Raw genomic sequence first — 25,103 nt, 5'->3', positions numbered from 1 at the left:
ATATTTTATGGGGTCTAAAATCAATATTTCTGGTAGGCACATTTTTTGGCCGATCAAACTTATTATACCCTGACCACTAAGTCGTTTAGGGTATAAAAATCGGTAAACTCGTTGGTGTGATTGAAATCGTGAGCGTGATTAATCTCGCGAGTGTGAGTGATATCAAATTTCTATCGAAGATTAGATAATGGCATAATCTTACAAACAGGGGGGTTACTCTGTATTGCGATACGAAAGCAAATGCGATGCGATAGCTAAATGCGTTAAGAGTACAATTCGGTACTCTGTATCACTTGCGCAAACGCTTTCGCAAAGTAAACTGAAAATATGGTAACGCTTTAGCAAAATAAAGCGAAAATATGACAACGCTGGCTGCACAATGTAAACAATAACGAAAATGATAAAAAGAAATGTCAAAAAATTGTAAATAAAAACATTTTAAACAATCTTCCGTTCGGTGTGTGTGTTTTTAAAACTTGCTAATCGTTTATAACAAAAACTAATAATTATGGATTCGATAGCGTTATGGTTTGAAGAAAATGAACATGAACGAATTACAAGAAGAATTTTGCGAGATCGGTCAAATATACTCTCCCTAAGTGACCACGGGTAAGAAAATGGAAACTCAAATTATGTGGCAAACGTTTTCGAATATTTCATTTTTATAGATTTATACAAAATTTTCGTCTTAATAAAGATGCGTTTATGTATGTATTAAACGCTATTAAAGACGACCTCGTCGTTCCAAATAAATCCACAGCCATTCCAACTCCAATAAAAGTGGCCGCTGCTTTGAAATTGCTTGGACAAGGTGGTTATCTACACCAAATCGGCCAAGACCATCTTTTAGGACTATCAGAGCAATCTATGTCGCGCTGCTTAAAAGAAGTTTGCGAGGTGATTGAACGAATACTTTGTCCCAAGCACATACAATTTGAGGTAACTGCGGAAGAGACCATAAAGTCTACCAAAGTTTGGAACGGACGTTGCTGTGTCTGTAACTTTTTTGGTTTTTCCCTAAAACAATAAACAATTTAGATACAAATATAAAAATTTAATTGTGCTTACTTACATATTTGTTACTTTGCGATTGCTATTTTGTTTGCGCACGATTTTTGCGATCAACGAACGAGTTTGACATACGCTTTCGCATTATAGAGTGCGGTGATGCCAGATTTGCGAAAACTAGATGCGCAAGGTAGATACGAAAACGAATTACTGAGTACCAATTACTCGATTCGCGACAATTTTTCTTACGCATCGCAATACAGAGTAACCCCCCAGATTCGAAATAGAAATGCGATAAATTTTTCACAACAAGTCAACATCGTGAGTGTGAGAAAAAACGATGGGCGCGAGCGTTTGTCACCAAAAAATCTCGTCGTGAGTAATCCTTTTAGAAAACCACCCCTCACGAAATTATTCACGATTACGAGGAATAAGTGTTAACTAATGACGCCTATATGGGACTGCTCTTGGGACCAGGTACAACAGATAAAGGTATGGGGAGTGTTAGACCTACATACTGAGATCCTATTCCTACGTCCTGTCAAGAGTACAATCATGTAAGCGAATGTGCCTACACATAATAATAAAAATTGCTTTGGATTTAAATTTCGTATGTAAGTATATGCGGACATAAACCTTTACATATCGTACCCAACAAATCAGCGATGGTATCGAAAATATAGACCTATAAAGTGGTGCAGGATACAATACGAGTATAGTCGGCCTCGTCCGACTTTAGACTTTCCTTACGTGTTTATACCCTGCGCCACACTGTGGAACAGGGTATTATACGTTAGTGCATATGTTTGCAACACCCAGAAGGAGACGAGTTAGACACATGGTGTCTTTGGCAAAAATGCTCAGGGTGGGCTCCTGAGTCGATATAGCCATGTCCGTCTCTCCGGCTGCCCGTGAACACATTTTTGTAATCAAAGTCTAGGTCGCAGTTTTAGTCCAATCGACTTCAAATTTGGTACAAGTATGTGTTTTGGCTCAGAATAGAACCCTATTGATTTTGGAAGAAATCGGTTCAGATTTAGATAAAGCTCCAATATATCTAATTTGCCTAATTAGATATATTATCTAATTTGCTTAAAATTTTGCACAAGAAGAATAATTAGTACTGTAGTTAAGTGTGCCAAATTTTATTGAAATCGGTTCAGATTTAGATATAGCTCCCATATATATCTTTCGCCCGATATGGACTAATACGGTCCCAGAAGCCAGATTTTTACCGCAAGTTGGTTGAAATTTTGCACTAGGAGTACAATTAGTAGTGTAGTCAAGTGTGCCAAATTTTATTGAAATCGGTTCAGATTTAGATATAGCTCCCATATATATCGTTCGCCCGATTTACACTCATATGACCACAGTGGCCAAACATTTACTCCGATTTAATTGAAATATTGCGCAGGGAGTAGAATTAGCATTGTAGCTATGCGTGCCAAATTTGAGTGAAATCGGTTCAGATTTAGATATAGCTCCCATATATAGCTTTCGCCCGATTTACACTCATGTGACCACAGAGGCCAATTTTTTGCTCCGATTTAGTTGAAATTTTGTACAGGGAGTAGAATTAGCATTGTAGCTATGCGTGCCAAATTTGGTTGAAATCGGTGTAGATTTAGATATAGCTCCCATATATATATATGTGTTTCTGATTTCGACAAAAATGGTCAAAATACCAACATTTTCCTTGTAAAATCGCCACTGCTTAGTCGAAAAGTTGTAAAAAGGACTCTAATTTTCTTAAACTTCTAATACATATATATCGAGCGATAAATCATAAATAAACTTTTGCGAAGTTTCCTTAAAATGGTTTCAGATTTAAATGTTTCCCATATTTTTGTTTTACTAACATTGTATTCCACCCTAAATAGTGCATTAGCCGACTTAAATTTTGAGTCTATAGATTTTGAAGAAGTCTATCAAATTCTGTCTAGATCGAGTGATATTTAAATGTATGTATTTAGGACACACCTTTATGACGGATGTGATATGGTATCGAAAATTTAGATGTACAAAGTGGTGCAGGGTATAATATAGTCGGCCCCGCCCGACTTTAGACTTTCCTTACTTGTTTTACTTCTAAATTAATTTCCCTAAAGGCGAGCATCGCAGATATCTCGAAATATTGGATATTAAATAAAAATTACAACTCACAAAAAGAAACTTTTTATTCCCATGCCTCAAATATAATTAAATTTTATTTCTATAGAAAATTTTGCAAAATTTTATTTCTATAGAAAATGTTGCAAAGTTTTATTTCTATGGAACATTTTTCAAAATTCTAGTTCTATAGAAAATGTTGCAAAATTTTATTTCTATAGAAAAATTTTTTTATTACTATAGAAATTTTTGTCATAATTGTATATCTATGTCAACATTTGGTTTCTATAGACAATTTGTGAATTAAAATCTACCAATAATTCTACCAACTGTGGCAACCGTGTATCTGCAATGTTAAAAAATCAATCACAATAACAAATTAGTTTTCTCCACAAAAAATATAAATTTTATTTAAAAATATTTTTATATATTCACATTTTACAATACTACAAATTTACAATAAATGTTACAAATGATTGGGGGAAAGGATTGGTCGTTGTTTTGGTATACAAAAAAAGAGGTTACATTATTAGGTACAGACCTATACTGGTAACATTTTATGAAGAATTATGTGAATGTGCAAAAACACGCTTAAATTTGACTTGATTATAGAGAATAGATATAGATCGCATATAAAAAATTGTAAATACACACTTTCCCTTAGACTTTATGATAAATATAATTAAATATATAGATTTACTAAAAAACGATTCTTTTTACCGAAAATTAAAAAAAAAAAAACACAGATACTAAATGATGACTTCGTATAACCTAAAAAAGTAATAATTTAGAATTGAATATTTTAGTATTTTTATCTAAATTTATTTATTTTTGTTTTTACAAAATTAATCGTTGTTTTGATTGACAAAATGACATAAAATAATCATCGATAGTAGAGGCAAGAAAGAATCCAATAAATCCACTCGAATGAAGCATTTATTATGATGTGAGGAGAGCACGAGAAGTTTTTGGGACTGTTTTCTCCCATTATATGTTGGAATGGAAATGAAGATGCAATTTGGTTTGAACTCAATTTCAAAATGCTTTTATTATTTTATTTTGGAGCATTTATTTGTCCAAAATGTAAAAAAAATCCGATTTGTTATAAATAAAAACATATTGTGATTGAAGGAATTTAAATACACCCATATTGTGATTGACTAAAATTAATACACATTGTGTTTGTATTTATAAATATATTTTTTATTATAAATAATTACATCTTGTGATTGGATCAAAATTAAATTCTATTGTGATTGAATGAAGTTCAATACACAATAGAAATTTAAAGGCCTATTGTGATTGACTTCAAATATCTATTGTGATTGAATAGTGTGTCTTCTCTAAGGCGTATCCTCCACATGGTTATGGTTTGCATATGATTGTGATAATGACAAAATGTTGGACGATTAATTTGTTCATCGTTGGCCCTAATGCTTCACACATGGAGTGGCTTAAAGCAATTCCCCTTGATCTACTTAAGGCATAATTTGGCATATTTTTGGTAATTCTGAATACAGAAATGTTCATATATAAAATTTTTGTTTCATATTTTATTTTTGTTTTCCATTAAAATCACGTTTCGCTTTCTGTTTTTTTCGCAACGAAAAAAATTCTTAAAATCTATAACAAAAAATCGAAAAAGAGAATTTTTGTTTCCAAAAATCCTTAATTTTGGTCTCATTCGCACAAAAAAAAACTTTAAATTAAAAACTTATAAATTCTTCTAAACCTCTAAAAAGAATAAAACCTTATAGACCCACTATTAGCCAAACACGCTTAGCGTGCTGTCTTCAATTTCCATTTCAAGAAGAGATAGGCCGACAATCTTAAAACTACAAAGATCACCACCAGGGCAACCACATCCAAAGTATAGCTGGCATTGACCATATCCAATTCCTCCAAGGTAGTCATGGGCGATTTAAAATGACAATAGGTTTGATAGCACTTCAATTTCTCACGACCAAAGCCATAGGTAGCCAAGGCAGTACCTTCGAACCCATAACGGATGTATGACAAATAGGTGATCCAGCGAAGATATACGGGAATTGCATCGAACGATACAAAGAAGCCCGAGAACAAGAGGAATGGTACAGACATCACAGGGGCCAAGAAGACACCGTTTTGGACATTCATGGCGGCACCCACTACCAAACCCACCGATTGGGCCACAAACGAGATCAGTAAACAGGCACCCAAGAACATGGAGAACCGCATTATTTCCCATGGTTGCGAGGTGAAATAGTAGACAATCGATACATAGATGGTACAGAATATAGCCTGGAAAGAATCAAACATAAAAACCGATTTATTTTGTTCATTGGTCTTTGCCAGAGGTTATAGCTTACTTGGAATGGTATATCCGCAACAGATATGGCCAGATAGTAGGATTTCAATGAATACCATCGATTAAAGTTTTCCTTTAGTAGCACCGGCATTTCGAGAGGGACTGAAAAAGAGAAAATTATTTGATAATCAATGAAAATGGTCACGGGAGTCATGAATTCCAAGTATTATGGGCCCACATTTTGATGATAATTTGTCAATTTGTTATTGATGACTGTTCAATGCATTTCTAGTAAAATTTGTTCGTCTAGCCTGTTCGACGCAGGTTACACATTGATAGGCAGCGAGAGCCACTCATTGGTCGGAATTCTAGAAGAAAGAATGGAAGTGACTTGCAAAGGAGAAATATGCCCCGCGTCCGAAACCACGCTCTGAGAATCGCAACAAAGAAACCTGAATATCACATACATCACGAGTTTAAAATGCTGAAACATGTGGACAAATTGCCCCTTCCCGACTGTCCAGAACCTTATTAAGTGTGGAAGAGTAGAACACCATCATCATGTCACAATTAGGACGAATCCTTCCGAACGGGTCACTCCTAAAAGAGAGACTATTCCATACGGATGCGATTTAAATGAAAATTCGGATCCTGATTAGATGTCTCTCTTGAATTCAAAATGGTCTGCTTTCAAACTTTGTTGAACCTTTGTCCACTTTCTATTGATACCTATTCACTGCCACATCTTCAAGAAAAGAAACTCCGCCCGTAATCACGGATCTAAATCTGGGTAATGCCAGCCGTACAGAGTCATTGCTCTTTTGAAAGACTTCAACGCCATTGGAATGTGGCACATGCCCTTCTTGCCTCCCCAGCACCTTAAAAAGTGAGGAAGAATAGAACACCATCATCGTGCCGCAATTAGGACGGATCCTTCGAAAGGGGCCACACCCAAAAGAGTGGCGGCATAAAGGAGGTACTGGTTCACACGGATGCGATTTAAGAGACAATACTGATCCTTATTGGATGTCTGTCTTGAATTCAGTGTTCTGGGTCCAAATTTTGTTGAACCTTTGTCTGCTTTCTATAGATACCTACTCACTGCCACACCTTGAAGAAAAGAACCTACGCCCGCAATCATGGGCATAATTCCAGGGCAGTTCTGCAGATTCATCTTAAGATCCTGAGGTGACATTTGATTGCCATTTCCATTTTAGCAAGCCAAGAACGTTGGGTGCAAAACCCATGGTATCAGTGATAACCGCAAAGACAATTGAAGTCTGGTCAATGACCTGGGAGAGACACAGCAGTTCAGTGTTCTGGGTCCAAATTTTGTTGAACCTTTGTCTGCTTTCTATAGATACCTACTCACTGCCACACCTTGAAAAAAGAACCTACGGCCGTAGTCATGGACATAACTCCAGGTAATGCCAGGGCAGTTCTGCAGATTCATCCTAAGATCCTGAGGTGACATTTGATTGTCATTTCCATTTTAGCAAGCCAAGAACGTTGAGTGCAAAACCCATGGTATCAGTGATAACCGCAAAGACAATTGAAGTCTGGTCAACGACCTGGGAGAGACACAGCAGTTCAGTGTTCTGGGTCCAAATTTTGTTGAACCTTTGTCTGCTTTCTATAGATACCTACTCACTGCCACACATTGAAAAAAGAACCTACGCCCGTAGTCATGGGCATAACTCCAGGTAATGCCAGGGCAGTTTTGCAGATTCATCCTATGATCCTGAGGTGACATTCGATTGCCATTTCCATTTTAGCAAGCCAAGAACGTTGAGTACAAAACCCATGGTATCAGTGATAACCGCAAAGATAATTGAAGACTGGTCAACGACCTGGGAGTGACACAATATTCCAACTCTGTCCCAGTACAGCAAACCTCCATTTGGAGTATGTTTATTTCCGGAAAAGAATCGATAATAAAAATGTACTCGATAGGACTACAAAAACCGCCGCAATGACAGAGGCATGGTCCTGGACCTACAAGTTAATAGGACGTTGTCATTCCAAGAAACCTGTGGAGTATATCCATGTCGAGTTCAAAATACTATCATTGAGGACACAATGCACCAGTCTGATTCGCCATCGCCTTTGGAAGGATACTTCTGAACGATCCAAACTTAAAGAGAGGCGGTAAAAAGGCGACACTGAGACTGGTTCCCTCTAAAACTGTTTAGGAAGAAATTCTAATCCTGAAGTCGCTGGTTGGTAGCGCGTGGTGCAAAGATCGACACATGTTCAAGATGCTGTGATTCAGGGTATGGAAGTATAGAACACCCTAACCATGGTTAATTGGTCATCGGTTGGTGGCAACGGGGATAGCGGACACAGGGGCCAACCAGACAGGTTCACACGCAAGAAGTTAACTGCTACACCTCGCTCCGGAGCCCAGTAATTCAGAAAGAATGTTCGAAATATGCTCACTCGTCTTGTATCCCAAAGTATCTCTGGCACACCATACCAATCCAATTGCCGATGGACACAACCAGTCCAGGTAGCGTGTTGCAGAATGAGTTCAATATGCTGCCATTGAGGACATAATACATCATACTGGCCCGCCAGCACTCTGGGGCGAATCCATCCGAACGAACTCCGGCCATCGGTACCCCGCAATCGAGAAATCTATAGAAACATCTTCCAGCACATGTCCGATATGCTATCAGTGAACGTATAGTACATCCCTAACATGGTTAATTGGTCATCTGATCGGTGGCAACAGCGATAATGGATACAGGAGGCACCGAGAATAGTTCACACGCAAGTCATTCTATAGGGACCTTAACAGCTATACCTCGCTCTGGGACCCACAACATGCCAATCAATCTCCTTATGGATATAACCAGTCCAGGCAGTGTGACGCGTGTTTTAAAAGTCTACACTGGCGCAGAATAGTAAACCTCTGACCTGTCAATTGCCTTATAAGTTTCTTCGTATGCACCCCAAGAGATGCGGGAAATGACTTACGGACCTTGTTTCTACCTTGTGGGATAATAGGAAATGAGGAAGCTGATGTTCTGGTTAAGGAGGGCGCTCGTGGAACGAATAATGTACTAGCGGACTTTTTTCCTCCACCAAGAAGGTGGTGGAGGTTGTAGGTGAAATATGATGAACTTTGGCGAAGACGCTGGCTCTCTCCGGATGGTTGCGAGCAAACCAAGTTGATATGGGATGAAAATAACCATAGGAACTGCGAAATTTTAATGCCGATGAACAAAGAGGAATTGCGGTCATTGATTGGCATCATAACAGGACATAACACATTTAGGAACACATGGTAAGAATAGGCCTTAAAGATGATGATATCTTTAGATGGTGCCTGGACCCGGAAGTTACAGAGGACACGTACCACTTCCTGTACCAGTGTCCATTATTATCCTTTAGAAGAAACAAGATACTGGGCTCCTTTTCCTTTCAGGCTCAAACAGATCTGCGGGAGTGCAGCTTAAGGAACATACTTACATTCATCAGGACCTCTGGTTGGTTGTTCTAAGATCTATTTTAAAGAAACCGAGCAGGTGGAAGTTTTGGGACTATTCCAAAGGGGACCGCATCGGAAGGAAGAAGATGAAGAGATAACATCGAGGAATCACAATGGACCTATATTGGTCTAAGTGGACATCAATTCAACACAAAATTGATGTCATCATCTACAACCTAACCTTACCTCGAAACTAGTCACACATAGCAGTGGTGGAAGTAATCTTGGGGTAATATACAAATGCTTGGGTACTGATTCTGTCCATATAATGATAGTGCGAATCATCCTCTAGCAGTGAAATAACTCGTTTCGGTAACGGGATCACTCTACTCACATTCCAGGCGTCAGAATGGTCTTACGTGGGAAATTGGTCCGATACTTAACTTCCTGTATGCAGACAAGCTTCAGCATGAGCATTGAATTTCCTTTGGGGCCCTACACCATGAAGGGTTTGTCGCTTTTTATGACGACGGTAATCAATTTCGAGATACTCTAAGATCTGCCGATTAAAAAATCTTAAGTATTGCTTGGGTTCCGTCAAAGGGAATTGCTTAATCTTACTGATATCCATTTTCAGGATTCCAGCATCAACAGGGTTAGCACGACAAATTGGTAGCAGCATAGCTGACGATGTCCCATATTCAACCAAGAGATACGTAACTACTTTTGAACCTACTTGGCTCATCACTAGATTACTCTGGAGTTCCGCAGCTTCAGATGGGAAATTAAGACGTTCATTATGCACTAGAACATGAAAAAGAGAGAGAGCGGTGGTCCACCCTATCGAAGCCCGGCGCCGTGGAGGCCTTCGCGCTGTTTTTTACGTCGGTACCATCGGCTGAGGAAACTCGTGGCGGTTCGCAGACTACACCGAATGCCTCTCCTTATCGCTCTATAACTCGAGATGCTCTAAGAGATCGCTTGCTTATTTCTTCGGTTCCATCCGCATCAAGTTATTTTGCTTAATGTTATAAATCTCTAGATCCAGTTCCCAGTTAATTTCGAGATGCAGTTCCCAAGGTCGAATTGATAGCAGAGTAGCTGACGACGACTAAGGGCTATATGAGTACCTATTAAATATACCCTACTCATTAAAGATCGCTCCGGACACAATGCTTGACCGTGGGTCCCATTTCTTCGGCTGGGAAGTTAGGACGTACCTGGCCTAGGATTACGAAGAGGGGGCGTGCAGCATTGATTACATCCCTAAATATCCTCACGACGACATTAACCTGAGAGATTGCGGTGGTGGCTCATTATATTGCCGATCGGTGTAATCTCTTAATACGTCCCAATTAGGGTGCCTTGGATTGATAAACGTCCGGTGTTCAGAGATTATGAAATGGGAAGGTCAGTCAATAAAAATAAGGTCAGTAATCAGAGAAAATACGGGTAAGCAGGTTATTTCATTTATCGGAATAGGAAATATAAAATTATATGTATGCAGTTATCCATAATCGCGCGGTGAACATTGATGGAGAATATTAGGCTGTCATAGCAAATTGGGTCCAGCGGGCATAGAGACCCTGCTAAGTTGCCTTTTTGAGATGGGAAAAATGCCTCAGAGTTCCATTATGAAATTAGAACATCAGATACATAGTTTTGGTCCTAGAGAAATTCTTCGTCCAAAAATGTAAATAGATCAATTTCTCAGTAATTGAAACAGTCCGTTGTCCTTCTATTATCCATCCCTTTAAAATATTCAATATCTATACTTACATGATAGAATTGTAATTGTCATGGAAGTGTACATCAAGAACAACATGTTGAAGAAGAGGAAACCCAAATTACTCAAGACCTTGGCACCATCATTACCAATATCATAATACAATGCACCAATAAGGAAGCCAACCAGTAAATGGGCAAACAAACGCAAGTACATAAGAGTCTAGAAAAGTAAAATGGAATCATATTCAAAGTGACTCTCAAATTTCAATCCTCCATTCATCACTTACCCAATCGCGGAAACTGAATAGAAGAGTACGTTTCAATACAATCCAAAATTGATGGAACTGTGAAGTGGGATAACGTTCCGGTGAGGTTATCTCCGGTGACAACAAAGCCGTTGTACAATTATCGGCCTTTTCCAATTCAATCATTGCATCGCCTTTCTCATTTGTGCTCACCACTGGTTCCATGGAATCTTTGGCTATGTCATTCACTAAATTCGATTTCAATATGCCATTGTTCAGCTTAAGATTATCCTCAAATTTTCCACCCGTTGAATTGGAGGCATCATTTTTATCCAAAATGGCTTTTAAATTTTGTACCTTCACCAAATCGTTGCGAGCCTTTAGACCAGCATAGTCAGCAGCTGAACGTATATCCTTACTACCATTATCGATGGCATCGACCAAACGTCTGGTATGATCACCATGTTCACCGCAAGCAACTTCAATGATATAACTGGCTGGATTGTGATAACTGGGACATTCCAAGTTCAATGTCGATAGGAACGGAACCAGCTGTTTCGTACTGCCCTGATATACACATTGGCCATCGGCCAAAGTATACAATTGATCGAACATTTCAAAGAGACGAGCCGATGGCTGATGAATGGTACAAATGATGGTACGACCACCCTCAGCCAACATTTTCAGCAAATTGATACACTGGAAACATGTGGAACTGTCCAAACCCGAAGTGGGTTCATCGAAGAACATAATTGGGGGATTATTAACCAATTCCAGGGCAATGGATAAACGTTTCTTTTGACCTCCGGAGAGATTGCGTGTCAATGTATTGCGATGCTCGCTTAAACTAAGAGTCAAAAGGATGTCGTCAATCTGAAATGAAGAGAGAGAGGGAGATATTAATCTCAATAGAGTAGTCATTTAAAGCGTCATCAACAAAAGAACTTAACATACATATGTAGGAAAATGAAACTTTGACAGCCTTATGCATGATACAAACTTGGTCATCGACATGGGATCCTTATCATTGAGACAAAAATAGAATCACGTTACACTCATTGATTTGACAGAAGATCTCGAATGGATCTTAGATCCTACTTTTGATCAACAGTTTCCCGAAATATCCCTATTGTATAGATCCTTACTATGGCTCTACAGCGAGCCATCCGATAGTAGGTTAATATTGAACTATCCAGCTACATTATTGAAAGATTTGCGGTTGTTTTTGAGTTGAGGCATACATACATTCAAGGAGTTGATTGCAACATAACTCTCAGAGTATATATTGAAGCTTAGACTATCTCATTGAGAGATTTACGATAGTCTATTCTAGTTTTAGAGTTGAGGTTTACATAGTTCAAGGATTTAATTGCAGCTTAACTCTCTGAGTCTCTATTGAAGTTTAGGTCATGTCGTTGAGAGATTTGCGACAGTCTATTATTCTTTTCGATCAGAGATACTTAGAGTCCAATGATTTTATCCCTACTATCTGGGTCTAAGTTTAAGCACTGATTGCAGCCCTCCCATCTGGCTCTACGTGTAAGTTTTGACACTTAATTGGAAGTGTCCCATTGAGGACTGAAAATGCTTTTTTCAGCTCATGTCGAAGCGTAAGTACTGTGTGATTGACATGGATTACAACCAACTTCAGGTTGCTATTATTTCTAAACCGCTCGTCTGGCAGCTGAGATATTTATTCTAGTGACAGTTTATTTGATTGTTTACAAGCTGACAGAAGCATTTTGATCTATTGCATTCAGAAATAAAGCTATTCGCGATGAAAATCAAACGTGATAGTGTGCTTGCGTTAGCATTATGTTAGAGTCCTCCAGAAATTAGATTGCTCGGTACCGTCATGCAGGCAGTTGCATCGGGTCCAAAAATGGTCTTAAAAATATATCAACAACACCAGAAATGATCCAAAGGCCAGATTTGACCGAAATCCAGGCCGCGGTAGTAGAAAACTTGCTCATGACCTGAACATATCCTGGGAGCGGATGCACTACATATTAAAAAAAACTAAAGCCATTGAAGATCTAAAAATTGCCAGAGCTCACCTAGGTACAACAAAAAGTTAGCCTGGCAAGAGCGAAGGAGTTGCTTCACTTGCACGAAAGTGACCAACTACGGTGTGTTTTTTACGGATCGTAAGGCATTCCGAGTCGAGTAGTTTGTGAACAAACAAAGACCTTGCCAAAGAGGTCAGCTGAAATCTGCGATTGGCCACCAGAACTCAAGCACATCCGATGGTAAAAATGTGATCCGCCGTAACGGTTGACGGAGACACCGTGGCCCAAGGGTCATTGATTCAACTATATACCAAAAGGTTTTTCAGCGGTGGATTATTTCCTATCAGTAATGCTGGTTACATTTCTGAGTGTTTCAAAGCTTCTCTAAGTTCTACGAAACGCCGTTCGGACTAAGAATAGGGCAGCACTCAGTGTTAAGAGAGACGTTGATCACTATGATTTCAAAATGGACTGAATAGTCGAAGATACGCTGAAATAACGGGCTGCCACTATACCCCACCTAACCTAACGACTGGTGGTCTCTCCCATTGACTGTGGGGTCAAAATAAATTCCGAATATTAGAGGAAAATATCCTAACCCCGGTATTGAAGTTCTGGGCAGACGGTCGTAGACCATATCTATGGTCTACGACCATGACTCGACTTGAAAATGAGGTTTACGCTATTCGCATCATTTTTACCACATAATGGCCACCAAAATCATTGGGCTTTTGTATCTTTTGGAGAGTAATTTTGGAGAGTAAGTTTGCCACTAACATTGAGATGACCGACACATCTCAAGACGGCTTCAGTAATGGGCCAAAATACCGCATTTCCCTTTCGTGCAGGCTTTGTCGGCTCCATTGACAATTCGTGCCAAAGTTAGCCAATTCAAACAATTCAAATATGATTCTAAAGCTTGATGTTATTTCCTACATTTTTTGCTTTTTAACCATAAAATTAAAAACAAGTATATACGGACGCAATTTCGGCCAAGCCGAATCTTGACCTCCACCATGGATTACGTAGAACATACATAATCGAATTACGTGGGATGGGGTAACACTTGCCGATGACAAGGTATCTTAAACTGTCTAAATATTGTCTTCTAAATTGAAAGTTAGTCCATATACAGAACGGAAGGACACACATTACTAAATCGACTCAGAATTTCACCACGACCCAGAATATATATACTCAGGAAAAAATTGGAAGTTATTCCAAAAACATTTCTTTTAAAGCGCATCTCGGATTCACCCATCGATTTTTTCCACTTCCGATGCAGTCCTTTTGGATCAGAAAGTATGCAATTAGACTATTTTATGTGAAAATTTAAGTTTTGGACAATTAAAATTCACAAAAAATAGGAATAGGCCGTAAGTTCGGCCAGGCCGAATCTTATGTACCCTCCACCATGGATTGCGTAGAAACTTCTACTAAAGACTGTCATCCACAATCGAATTGCTTGGGTTGCGGTAACACTTGCCGATGGCAAGGTATCTTAAAAAATCCTTAACACCGTCTTCTAAATTGTAAGTTAGTCCATACAGGGGATATATTACACAAAAAAAAATCCGATTAAATACTATATAATTCAGTTCGACAAAATTTTCAATAGAAATAAAATTTTGACAAAATTTTCTATAGAAATAAAATTTTGACAAAATTATCTATAGACATAAAATTTTGATAAAATTTTCTATAGAAATAAAATTTTGACAACATTTTCTATAGAAATAAAATTTTCACAAAATTTTCTACAGAAATAAAATTTCCTACGGAAATAAAATGTTGACAAAACTTTCTATAGTAATAAAATGTTGGCAAAATTTTCTATAGAAATAAAATTTTGGTAGATTAGTTTTGGCGATATGGACCAATTTTTGTGTGATTGGCCATTGGCTATATATAACTATAGACCGATATGGACCAATTTTTGCATGGCTGTTAGCGGCCATATACTAGCGTAATGTACCAAATTTCAACCGAATCGGATGAATTTTGCTCCTTCAAGAGGTTCCGGAGGTCAAATCTGGGGATCGATTTATACGGGGGCTCTATATAATTATCGACCGATATGGACCAATTTTTGCTTAGTTGTTAGAGACCATATACTGACACTACATACCAAATTTCAACTGGATCGGATGAATTTTGCTCCTCCAAGAGGCTCTGCAAGCCAAATCTGGGGGTCGGTTTATATGGGGGCTATACGTAAAAGTGGTCCGATATGGCCCATTTGCAATACCATCGGACCTACATCAATAACAACTACTTATGCCAAGTTTCATGTCGATAGCTTGTTTCGTTCGGAAGTTAGCGTGATTTCAACAGACGGACGGACGGACGGACATGCTCAAATCGACTCAGAATTTCACCACGACCTAGAATATATATACTTTATGGGGTCTTAGACATTAGCGTAGCTAGACAATTTTTCTAGGGGGGGCTATAGCCCCCTAGCTAAAAATTTATAGACTGAACTTATAGGTTCAATTATTGTTTTATTTCATAAAAAAGAATACAAAAATAGACATCAAAATAATATATAATAAAGCAACTAAAAGTAGTTCCACACTTTTCCCAGCAAAAAAAAATGGGATTTGTTTTAAAGGCACAACTTTAAAAGCACTTCCAAAAATGTCCTCACAAAGAAGTTAATTATATTAACTACACAGGAAGTTTTTTACTTCAGTTTTTTCATATTTTAATGCGTAATTTTTGTTTTCTTTTTTCAAATAGTTTAAAAAAAGAGTAAGAATAAATAGAATGGTAAAAATTATTCAAATTTTGCCACAAAAATGCTTAATCCATTATAGAAAAATCGATAATTTTTGAAAATATTCAAACAAGCGTTAGAATGCATTAAAAATCATAAAAAATATAAAAATTATTATAAATTAATGTTTCTTGAAGCTCGAGGTCTTTATAAATATTTATATAATTCTAACAAAAGGTCGACCAAAAATCAAATAAAAACGAATAAATAAAAATTATTTATTTGGGAAAATATCACACAACGATATGGATCACACCGTAAGAAGTGATGCAAATTTATTTCAACGGCTGTTGAAACGGTGAACATTCGTTCTATGACGAGTTCCTATTACATTCATCGCTTCTCCGCCAATTTTGCACCACTTCCGGACCCAAAAAGAACATTTTCACTTCTTTTTTGGTGACGCTTTTTTGCAGCATTATTAAGATATTAATTTACGAAAGAATAGTTTTAATACCAATTACTATTTTTTAATTAAGATGACTAAACCAGACTAAACAATATAATAAAGGAGCTTTACAGCCTGTTGATGTATGAATTTATAACCAAAAAACAGCTGTTTCTATGCATTTCAGTCCATCGATTGAACTCGCTCGACATACAGAAACAGGCTGTTAGTTATTCAACTAAACTATAAGTTCAATCACAGCTCTATTTCATAAATATCAGACTTCAAACATTGCCATCGGCAACTGCTACCACAACCCAAGTAATTCGATTGTGCATGAACGTCTTTAGCGGAACTTTGTGCGGTTGTATATACGTGTTTAATTTTTATAAAAATGTAAAATCGTAAATAGGTTTTCAAATTCTGGGGGGGGCTAAATTTTTTCTGGGGGGTCTAAGCCCCCTCCCCAGAGGCCTTCCTACGCTTATGGTCTTAGAGCAATATTTCGATGTGTTACAAACGGAATGACAAAGTTAATATACCCCCCATCATATGGTGGAGGGTATAAAAATAAATTTCATCCCCGCTGGGCGCTGTCACCGTCCCTATCCTATGGTGGAGGGCATGAAAAATTAAAAGAGGATATAAAAAAGCCACTCTGTATACATAAGCGAAACTAGTCCCATCCAGAAATTTTATTTTTTAGTTCTAATCTCGGGGTAAGTGGGATAATCAGGACTTTTCTATCAGAGAATTACAGAATATTGAATATCAGAACAGCGCTGCCGTTGACAATTTCTAAAAATTGGCGTAAAAAGTATCGCTAGACAAAAAAAAGTGAAGGAACATTTTGGTTACCCAACAAAAAAATTTGGAAGTTCTTCCAAAGGCTACCGTGGCGCAATGGTTAGCATGTCCGCCGTGCATACACAAGGTCGTGGGTTCGATTCCTGAAAGAGTGTTTGAATAAACGTCTGCTGCCTTTCCTGAAGAAACGCGGTAGTTCCGTACTGTTTTGGCCGGATTTGGCATCTTGCCATTACGGTAAAAAGGCCATGGAGTGGTACGCCGCCAATAACGTGCAGGTGGTTCCCAATGACAAGAACCCTCCCAACACGCCAGAGCTCCGCCCAATTAAGAAATACTGGGCTATTGTCAAGCGGAACCTAAAGAAGACCGAAAAAACTGCTAAGGACGAGCAGCAGTTCAAGGCAAACTGGCTTTCTGCGGCGAAGAAGGTGGACAAGGTGGCTGTACAAAATCTGACGGCAGGTGTCAAGCGTGAGGCCCGGCAATTCGGGCAAAGCCAAAAGCGAAAGCCTAACTGAATATTTTTCCTGAATTTTATACTAATTGAACTTGAAAAAGAAATTTAATTTGATTTTGTAAATAAACGATTTCACCGATTTATTTTCACCGTTTCCCTTGACCAAATTTTGACCGTATCACCCTTTAATTAGAGGGAATATTCCAATGCTTAAAAACTTTTTTGTTGTTTGCTCCAAGATGGGATTGAACCCATGACCCCTTGTATGCAAGGAAGGCATGCTTACCATTGCACCACGGTGGCGGATACGGGTACGGATATGATGGGTACGTCAACGAAAATTGGCTAGTGCGTCCAGTAAAATTATTTTGAGCAATTTTTCCATAGTGTTATCGAGCGAACATTTGTGACGCCTTAAAATATGCAATGAATAATGTTTGTAGTTGTTTTGACCCGGTTTGCCCATGAAGTGTAATTTCAAGAATTGAAATTAGCGATGAAATGGAGATAAAATGATTGTTAGGTTTTTAGATTTTATTAAAAAAATCATAATTTCATAGAAAACTTGTAAAATACATTTAATTTATATTTTACTTTACGTTTACGTTTTTCCCTAAATTTGAAAGCAATTACGTATATAATCTCTCTGTTGTCACTCAAAATAAAATAACCTTAGTGTTTTACTATGTAAAAAAACTAAATTTGCATTTCTTTTTATTTAAAATTACAAATTACTACAATTAAACAGACATTTTCTAGAAAAAGACACACATTCATAAATCTCAAAGTGAAACCGCAAAAGAAACAAAACAAAAAAAAACAAAAAACGTGAGCTGAAATGCTGAGATAGCCAAAGACATGAATATTTAATGGCATGACAACTAAATTGAGACACATCAGTGCTCAAGAAAGCCGAGTATAAACAAAATAAAATAAATAAATATCCAACTAAAATTTGGTTTGCCGACATATATTTCCGTTCATCTGTAAAATAATATCTGCTTTGCGGAAATATATTTTTTTGAAAATAGTTTGATGCTTATAAGCGTGTCTTGTTTTCTTTTTAGCGGCGGAGAATAGGAGACTAAGACATCCCCATAGCACTTCACCCTCTACATATTGAAGAGTTAAAGATAGACGATGTAGCCAAAACAAAAGATAAGAAGACAGCATGAGAATGGCAATTAAAAGTGTACGCATGCGCTTAGGGTATAATTTATAAAGCTTAATTTATAATTTTTTCGTTTTTTTTTTGTTTTTGTTTTTTTTTTTTTTAATTTGAAGATTATTAGCATAATTTCTTATTATACCCTACCATAGAAGATTATGGTAGATTTATTCAATTTGTTATGATTTACAAACCCAGCAAAAAACACAGAAATTTCTTTTTAAGAGCATCAAGGCATCCTCCATCATTTTTTTTTCAACAAAATAATGAAAATAAAATTACACCTGTCACCCCTGCGGGGATTTTAACCTGTGTTTGTTAACTTTTTCACTTCCATGGAGGTTCTTTTGAGAAGGTTTTGCAATTTACGAGAACTATCATTTTTTTAATAGAAAAATAAAAATAACAAGTAAGGAAAGTCTAAAGTCGGGCGGGGCCGACTATATTATACCCTGCACCACTTTGTAGATCTAAATTTTCGATACCTATATATAAAGGTTTGTCCCAAATACATTTATTTAAATATCACTCGATCTGGACTGAATTTGATAGACTTCGACAATATCTATAGACTCAAAATTGAAGACGGCTAATGCACTAGGGTGGAACACAATGTTAGTAAAAAAATATGTGAAACATCTGAAGCAATTTTAAGGAAACTTCGCAAAAGCAATTTTAAGGAAACTTCGCAAAAGTTTATTTATGATTTATCGCTCGATATATATGTATTAGAAGTTTAGGGAAATTAGAGTCATTTTTACACCTTTTCGACTAAGCAGTGGGGATTTAGCAAGGAAAATTTTGGTATTTTGACCATTTGTGTCGAAATCAGAAAAACATATATATATGGGAGCTATATCTAAATCTGAACCGATTTCAACCAAATTTGGCAGGCATAGTTACAATGCTAATTCTACTCCCTATGCAAAATTTCAACTAAATCGGAGCAAAAAATTGGCCTCTGTGGGCAAATGAGTGGAAATCGGGCGAAAGCTATATATGGGAGCTATATCTAAATCTGAACCGATTTGGCTGATATTTTGCAAGTTTTTCGAGACTCATAAAGTATTCGGATGTACGGAATTTGAGGAAGATCGGTTGATATACACGCCAATTATGACCAGATCGATGAAAAATATATATGGCAGCTATATCTAAATCTGAACCGATTTTTTCCAAAATCAATAGGGATCGTCTTTGAGCCGAAACAGGACACTATACCAAATTTTAGGACAATCGGATTAAAACTGCGAGCTGTACTTTGCACACAAAAATACACCAACAGACAGATAGACAGACGGACAGACAGACAGACGGACATCGCTAAATCGACTCAGAATTTAATTCTAAGCCGATCCGTATACTAAAAGGTTGGTCCTTCTTGCCGTTACATACAAATGCACAAACTTATTATACCCTGTACCACAGTAGTGGTGAAGGATATAAAAATATGGGAAACATTTAAATCTGAAGCAATTTAAGGAAACTTCGCAAAAGTTTATTTATGATTTATCGCTCGATATATATGTATTAGAAGTTTAGGAAAATTAGAGTCATTTTTACAACTTTTCGACTAAGCAGTGCCGATTTTGCAAGGAAAATGTTGGTATTTTGACCATTTTTGTCGAAGTCAGAAAAACATATATATGGGAGCTGGCACGCATAGCTACAATGCTAAATCTACTTCCTGTGCAAAATTTCAACCAAATTGGGCCAAAACTCTGGCTATTAGAACCATATTAGTCCATATCGGGCGAAAGATATATATGGGAGCTATATCTAAATCTGAACCGATTTCAATCAAATTTTGCACACTTAACGGCACTACTAATTGTACTCCTAGTGCAAAATTTCAAACAAATTGGGCCAAAACTCTGGCTTCTAGGACCATATTAGTTAATATCGGGCGAAAGATATATATGGGAGCGATTTCAACCAAATTTGGCACGCATAGCTACAATGCCAAATCTACTCCCTGTGCAAAATTTCAACAAAAGTGGGCCAAAACTCTAGCTTTTAGGACCATATTAGTCCATATCGGGCGAAAGATATATATGGGCGCTATATCTAAATCTGAACCGATTTCAATCAAATTTTGCACACTTGACTATACTACCAATTGTACTCGTAGTGCAAAATTTCAACCAGATTCCGCCAAAAATCTGGCTTCTGGGGCCATATAAGTCCATATCGGGCGAAAGATTTATATGGGAGCTATATCTAAGTCTGAACCGATTTCAATCAAATTTTGCACACTTGACTATACGACTAAGTGTTATGTTTGTACAAAATTTCAAGCAAATCGGTATAAAACTCTGGCTGCTGGGTCCATATTAGTGCATATCGGGCGAAAGATATATACGGGAGCTATATCTAAATCTGAACCGATTTCTTCCAAAATCAATAGGGTTCTATTCTGACCCAAATTAGGAACATGTGCCAAATTTGAAAGCGATTGGACATAAATTGCGACCTAGACTTTGATCACAAAAATGTGTTCACAGAAAGACGGACGGACGGACAGACGGAAAAAATTGGTGAGATTCTTCTTTTCTCTTTATTTTTTTATGAATATTAGGCATTGGTATCATTTAATGATCTCCTCACAATCAGCAAAAAAGCGTCGCCAACAAAGTAGTGAAAATGTTCTTTTTGGTTGATTTAAAGAAATCGTCCTTAAATTAACTGAAATACTGAATCTTTACATTTAAGATAAAAATGCTTCAAATATAGGCTAAAACTTATTTTGAGGATTTAGCATCTGTGGTTTAAAGTTTTTTTTTTTTTTTGGAATTAAGAAAATATTTGTTACTTCGAAGTATCCAGCATAATTTGGATTTTTAAACTGGAATTTGTTTGTACGTGAATAGGTTTATTTATATACCGGAAAAATAGAAAGAAAATTCGATAAATGAGTTCTGTATCCCAATTTTAATTTTATAGATCCTAGATTTAAAGCCAGATAGGTCGCAAAACAATTTCCTTATTTTAAAGAATCCGCATCTTTGGCTCGGAATCAATACTAAAATCCTTAAATGAAGGTCAAAATCTTTGTAACTTTTTTTGAGTGTGGGCTTGTCATAATACGGATGTCCATTATTTCAATAGCCATTGCACTGAATCTACATTACTTTTTAAGGTGTGATCCGAATTCAGTGTTTTCGATGTGAATTAGAAAATTTTTTAATATTTTGCCAAATAAACAAATTTTATAAGTTTTTATGAACTAGACAAGCGTTTTGATCTCATATATTTAAAAAAAAATCTAGAATGGATTTAGCATTTTTTCGACAACATTTAAACAATTTGTACCCTATTATTAATTCTCATTCTGCTTTTAAACTATTTGAAACAAAAAGAGTTAAAATTACCCATTAAATATGAAAACATCGATTTATAAAAAATAAAGAGCATCATTGGGAGGACATTTTTGGTAGTGCTTTTAAAGTTGTGTCTTTAGAACAACTTCTAATTTGTTTTTGCTGGGGTTTACAGTGACGTTTGTGGCCGAGTGTGCTACTTCACAAATTTTGTAGAGAAATAAACTTCTGGCATAATTTTCTATAGAAATGCAATTTTGACAAATTTTTCTATAGAAAAAATTTTGACAAAATTTTCTGAAGAAAAAAAAATTTAAAACAATTTTCAATAGATACATTTTGACAAAATTTTCTATAGAAATAAAATTTTGACAAAATTTTCTGTAGAAAAAAAAAATTGACAAAATTTTCTGAAGTAATAAAATTTTGACTAAATTTCCTATAGAAATGAAATTTTGACAAAATTTTCTGTAGAAAAAAAAATCTATACATATAACATTTTACAAAATGTTGTGAAAATAGTTTACAAAATTTTGAGAAAAAAAAATAAAATTTTGACAAAATTATTCTATAGAAATAAAATTTGAACAAAAATTTCTATAGAAATAAAATTTTGACAAAATTTTCTATAATAGAAATAAAATTTTGATAAAATTTTCTATAGAAATAAAATATTGACAAAATTTTCTATAGAAATAAAATTTTGACAAAATTTTCTATAGAAATAAAATTTTGACAAAATTTTCTTAGAAATAAAATTTTGACAAAATTTTCTATAGATATAAAATTTTGACAAACTATTATATAGAATAAAATTATTTTATAGAAATATTTTAACAAAAATTTTTTTTCTATACAAATAAAATTTTGACAAAATTTTGTATAGATATAAAATTTTGACAAATTATTATATAGAAATAAAATTTTGTTGTTGTTTTATGATTTCAGCTTAAAATAAAATTAAAATTTTGACAAAATTTTTTACAGAAATACAATTTTGACAAAATTTTGTATAGATATAAAATTTTGACAAAATTATTCTATAAAAATAAAATTTTGACAAAATTACTCTATAGAAATAAAATTTGAATAAAAATTTCTATAGAAATAAAATTTTGACAAAATTTTCTATAGAAATAAAATTTTGACAAATTATTATATAGAAAAAAATTATTTTATAAAAATATTTTGACATTTTTTTTTTTCTATACAAATAAAATTTTGACAAAATTTTGTATAGATATACACTTTTGACAAAATTTTCTATAGAAATGAAATTTTGACAAAATTTTCTATAGAAATAAAATTTTGACCAAATCTTCTATAGAAATAAAATTTTGACAAAATTTTCTGTAGAAGTAAAATTGTGACAAAATTTTCTATAGATATCAAAATTTTACCAAAATTTTCTATAGAAATATAATTTATAAAAACTTTTCTATAGAAATGAAATTTTGACAAAATTTTCTATAGAAATAAAATTTTGACAACATTTTCTATAGAAATAAAATTGTGACAAAATTTTCTATAGAAACAAAATTGTGACAAAATTTTCTATAGAAATAAATTTTTGACAAAATTATTCTATAGAAATAAAATTTTGACAAAATTATTCTATAGAAATAAAATTTTGACAAAGTTTTCTATAGAAATAAAATTTTGACAAAATTCTCTATAGAAATAAAATTTTGACAAAATTTTCTATACAAATAAAATTTTGAGAAAATTTTCTATACAAATAAAATTTTGACAAAATTATTCTATAGAAATAAAATTGTGACAAAACTTTCTATAGAAATACAATTTATACAAAATTTTCTACAGAAGTAAAATTGTGACAAAATTTTCTATAGAAATCAAAACTTTACCAAAATTTTCTATAGAAATAACATTTTTACAAAATTTTCTGCAGAAATGAAATTTTTTTAAAATTTTTCTATAGAAATAAAATTTTGACAAAATTTTCTATAGAAATAAAATTTTGACAAAATTTTCTATAGAAATAAAATTTTGACAAAATTTTCTGTAGAAGTAAAATTGTGACAAAATTTTCTATAGATATCAAAATTTTACCAAAATTTTTTATAGAAATACAATTTATAAAAACTTTTCTATAGAAATGAAATTTTGACAAAATTTTCTATAGAAATGAAATTTTGACAAAATTTTCTATAAAAATAAAATTGTGACAAAATTTTCTATAGAAATAAAATTGTGACAAAATTTTCTATAGACATACAATTTATACAAAACTTTCTAAAAAAAAATTTTGACAAAATTTTTTAATAGAAATAAAATTTTGAGAAAATTTCATATAGAAATAAAATATTTAGAAAATTTTCTATAGAAATAAAATTTTGACAAAATTTCCTATAGATATAAAATTTTTACAAAATTATTCTATAGAAATAAAATTTTGACAAAATTTTCTGTAGAAATAAAATGTTGACAAAATTTTCTATAGAAATAAAATTTCGACAAAATTTTCTATAGAAATAAAATTTTGACAAATTTTTCTATAGACGTACAATTTATACAAAACTTTCTATAGAAAAAAAAATTGAAAAAAATTTTTAATAGAAATAAAATTTTGAGAAAATTTCATATAGAAATAAAATATTGAGAAAATTTTCTTTTGAAAAATTATTTTTTACAAATGTTTCTATAGAAATAAAATTTTGACAAAATTTTCTATAGGTATAAAATTTTGACAAAATTATTCTATAGAAATAAAATTTTGACAAAATTATTCTATAGAAATAAAATTTTGACAAAATTATTCTATAGAAATAAAATTTCGACAAAATTTTCTATAGAAATATAATTTTGACAAATTTTTCTATAGACGTACAATTTATACAAAACTTTCTATAGAAAAAAAAAAATTGAAAAAAATTTTTAATAGAAATAAAATTTTGAGAAAATTTCATATAGAAATAAAATATTGAGAAAATTTTCTTTTGAAAAATTATTTTTTACAAATTTTTCTATAGAAATAAAATTTTGACAAAATTATTCTATAGAAATAAAATTTTAACAAGATATTCTGTAGAAGTAAAATTGTGACAAAATTTTCTATAGATATCAAAATTTTCTATAGAAATACAATTTATAACAAATTTTCTATAGAAATGAAATGTTGACAAAATTTTCTATAAAAATTAAATGTTGACAAAATTTTCTATAGAAATAAAAGTTTGCAAAATAAGTTTTTTGTTAGGTAGTTTGTTTTGGTAAAATTTTACCAAAATTTGTTATAATAATTTTGGCTCTAGTGGCAACCGTTTTTTAACCTTTTTGAAACCAAAACAGGTTAAAAACCCATTGCAAGTAAGAAAAAAGCGAGTTAAAAAAAATTGATT

The 25,103-nt window shown here is 34.4% G+C and overlaps 2 protein-coding genes and 1 long non-coding RNA gene across 3 annotated transcripts in view; 1 reads left to right on the top strand and 2 right to left on the bottom strand.

Moving 5' to 3' along the window:
- Positions 1–215: 215 nt before the first annotated feature.
- Positions 216–1,053, top strand: LOC142226365 (uncharacterized). Its single transcript, XM_075296345.1, has 2 exons — positions 216–609; positions 669–1,053. The coding sequence occupies exons 1-2, from the start codon at positions 509–511 to the stop codon at positions 1,027–1,029; spliced, it is 462 nt and encodes a 153-aa protein (XP_075152460.1). The 5' UTR covers positions 216–508; the 3' UTR covers positions 1,030–1,053.
- LOC142226366 (uncharacterized) lies at positions 631–2,049 on the bottom strand. Its single transcript, XR_012719669.1, has 2 exons — positions 1,073–2,049; positions 631–1,017 (listed from the first exon to the last, which is right to left on the bottom strand). It is a non-coding gene; the product is annotated as an uncharacterized LOC142226366 (long non-coding RNA).
- A 1,447-nt stretch (positions 2,050–3,496) lies between these two features.
- LOC142226363 (ATP-binding cassette sub-family G member 1) overlaps positions 3,497–25,103 on the bottom strand; it is a 78,639-nt gene continuing 57,032 nt past the window's right edge. Inside the window, exons 4-7 of the mRNA XM_075296344.1 lie at positions 10,853–11,683; positions 10,617–10,785; positions 5,466–5,566; positions 3,497–5,397 (exon numbers count right to left, since the gene is read on the bottom strand). Coding sequence (XP_075152459.1) covers positions 4,897–5,397; positions 5,466–5,566; positions 10,617–10,785; positions 10,853–11,683 — 1,602 coding nt within the window. The 3' untranslated portion in view covers positions 3,497–4,896. The remainder of the gene's footprint in view (positions 5,398–5,465; positions 5,567–10,616; positions 10,786–10,852; positions 11,684–25,103) is intronic.

This window comes from Haematobia irritans, chromosome 2 (assembly GCF_050003625.1).
Source record: "Haematobia irritans isolate KBUSLIRL chromosome 2, ASM5000362v1, whole genome shotgun sequence".
NCBI classification, from domain to species: Eukaryota; Metazoa; Arthropoda; class Insecta; order Diptera; family Muscidae; genus Haematobia; species Haematobia irritans.
The sequence above is the reverse complement of the archived record's forward strand: the minus strand, read 5'-3'. Positions and strand labels throughout refer to the sequence as shown.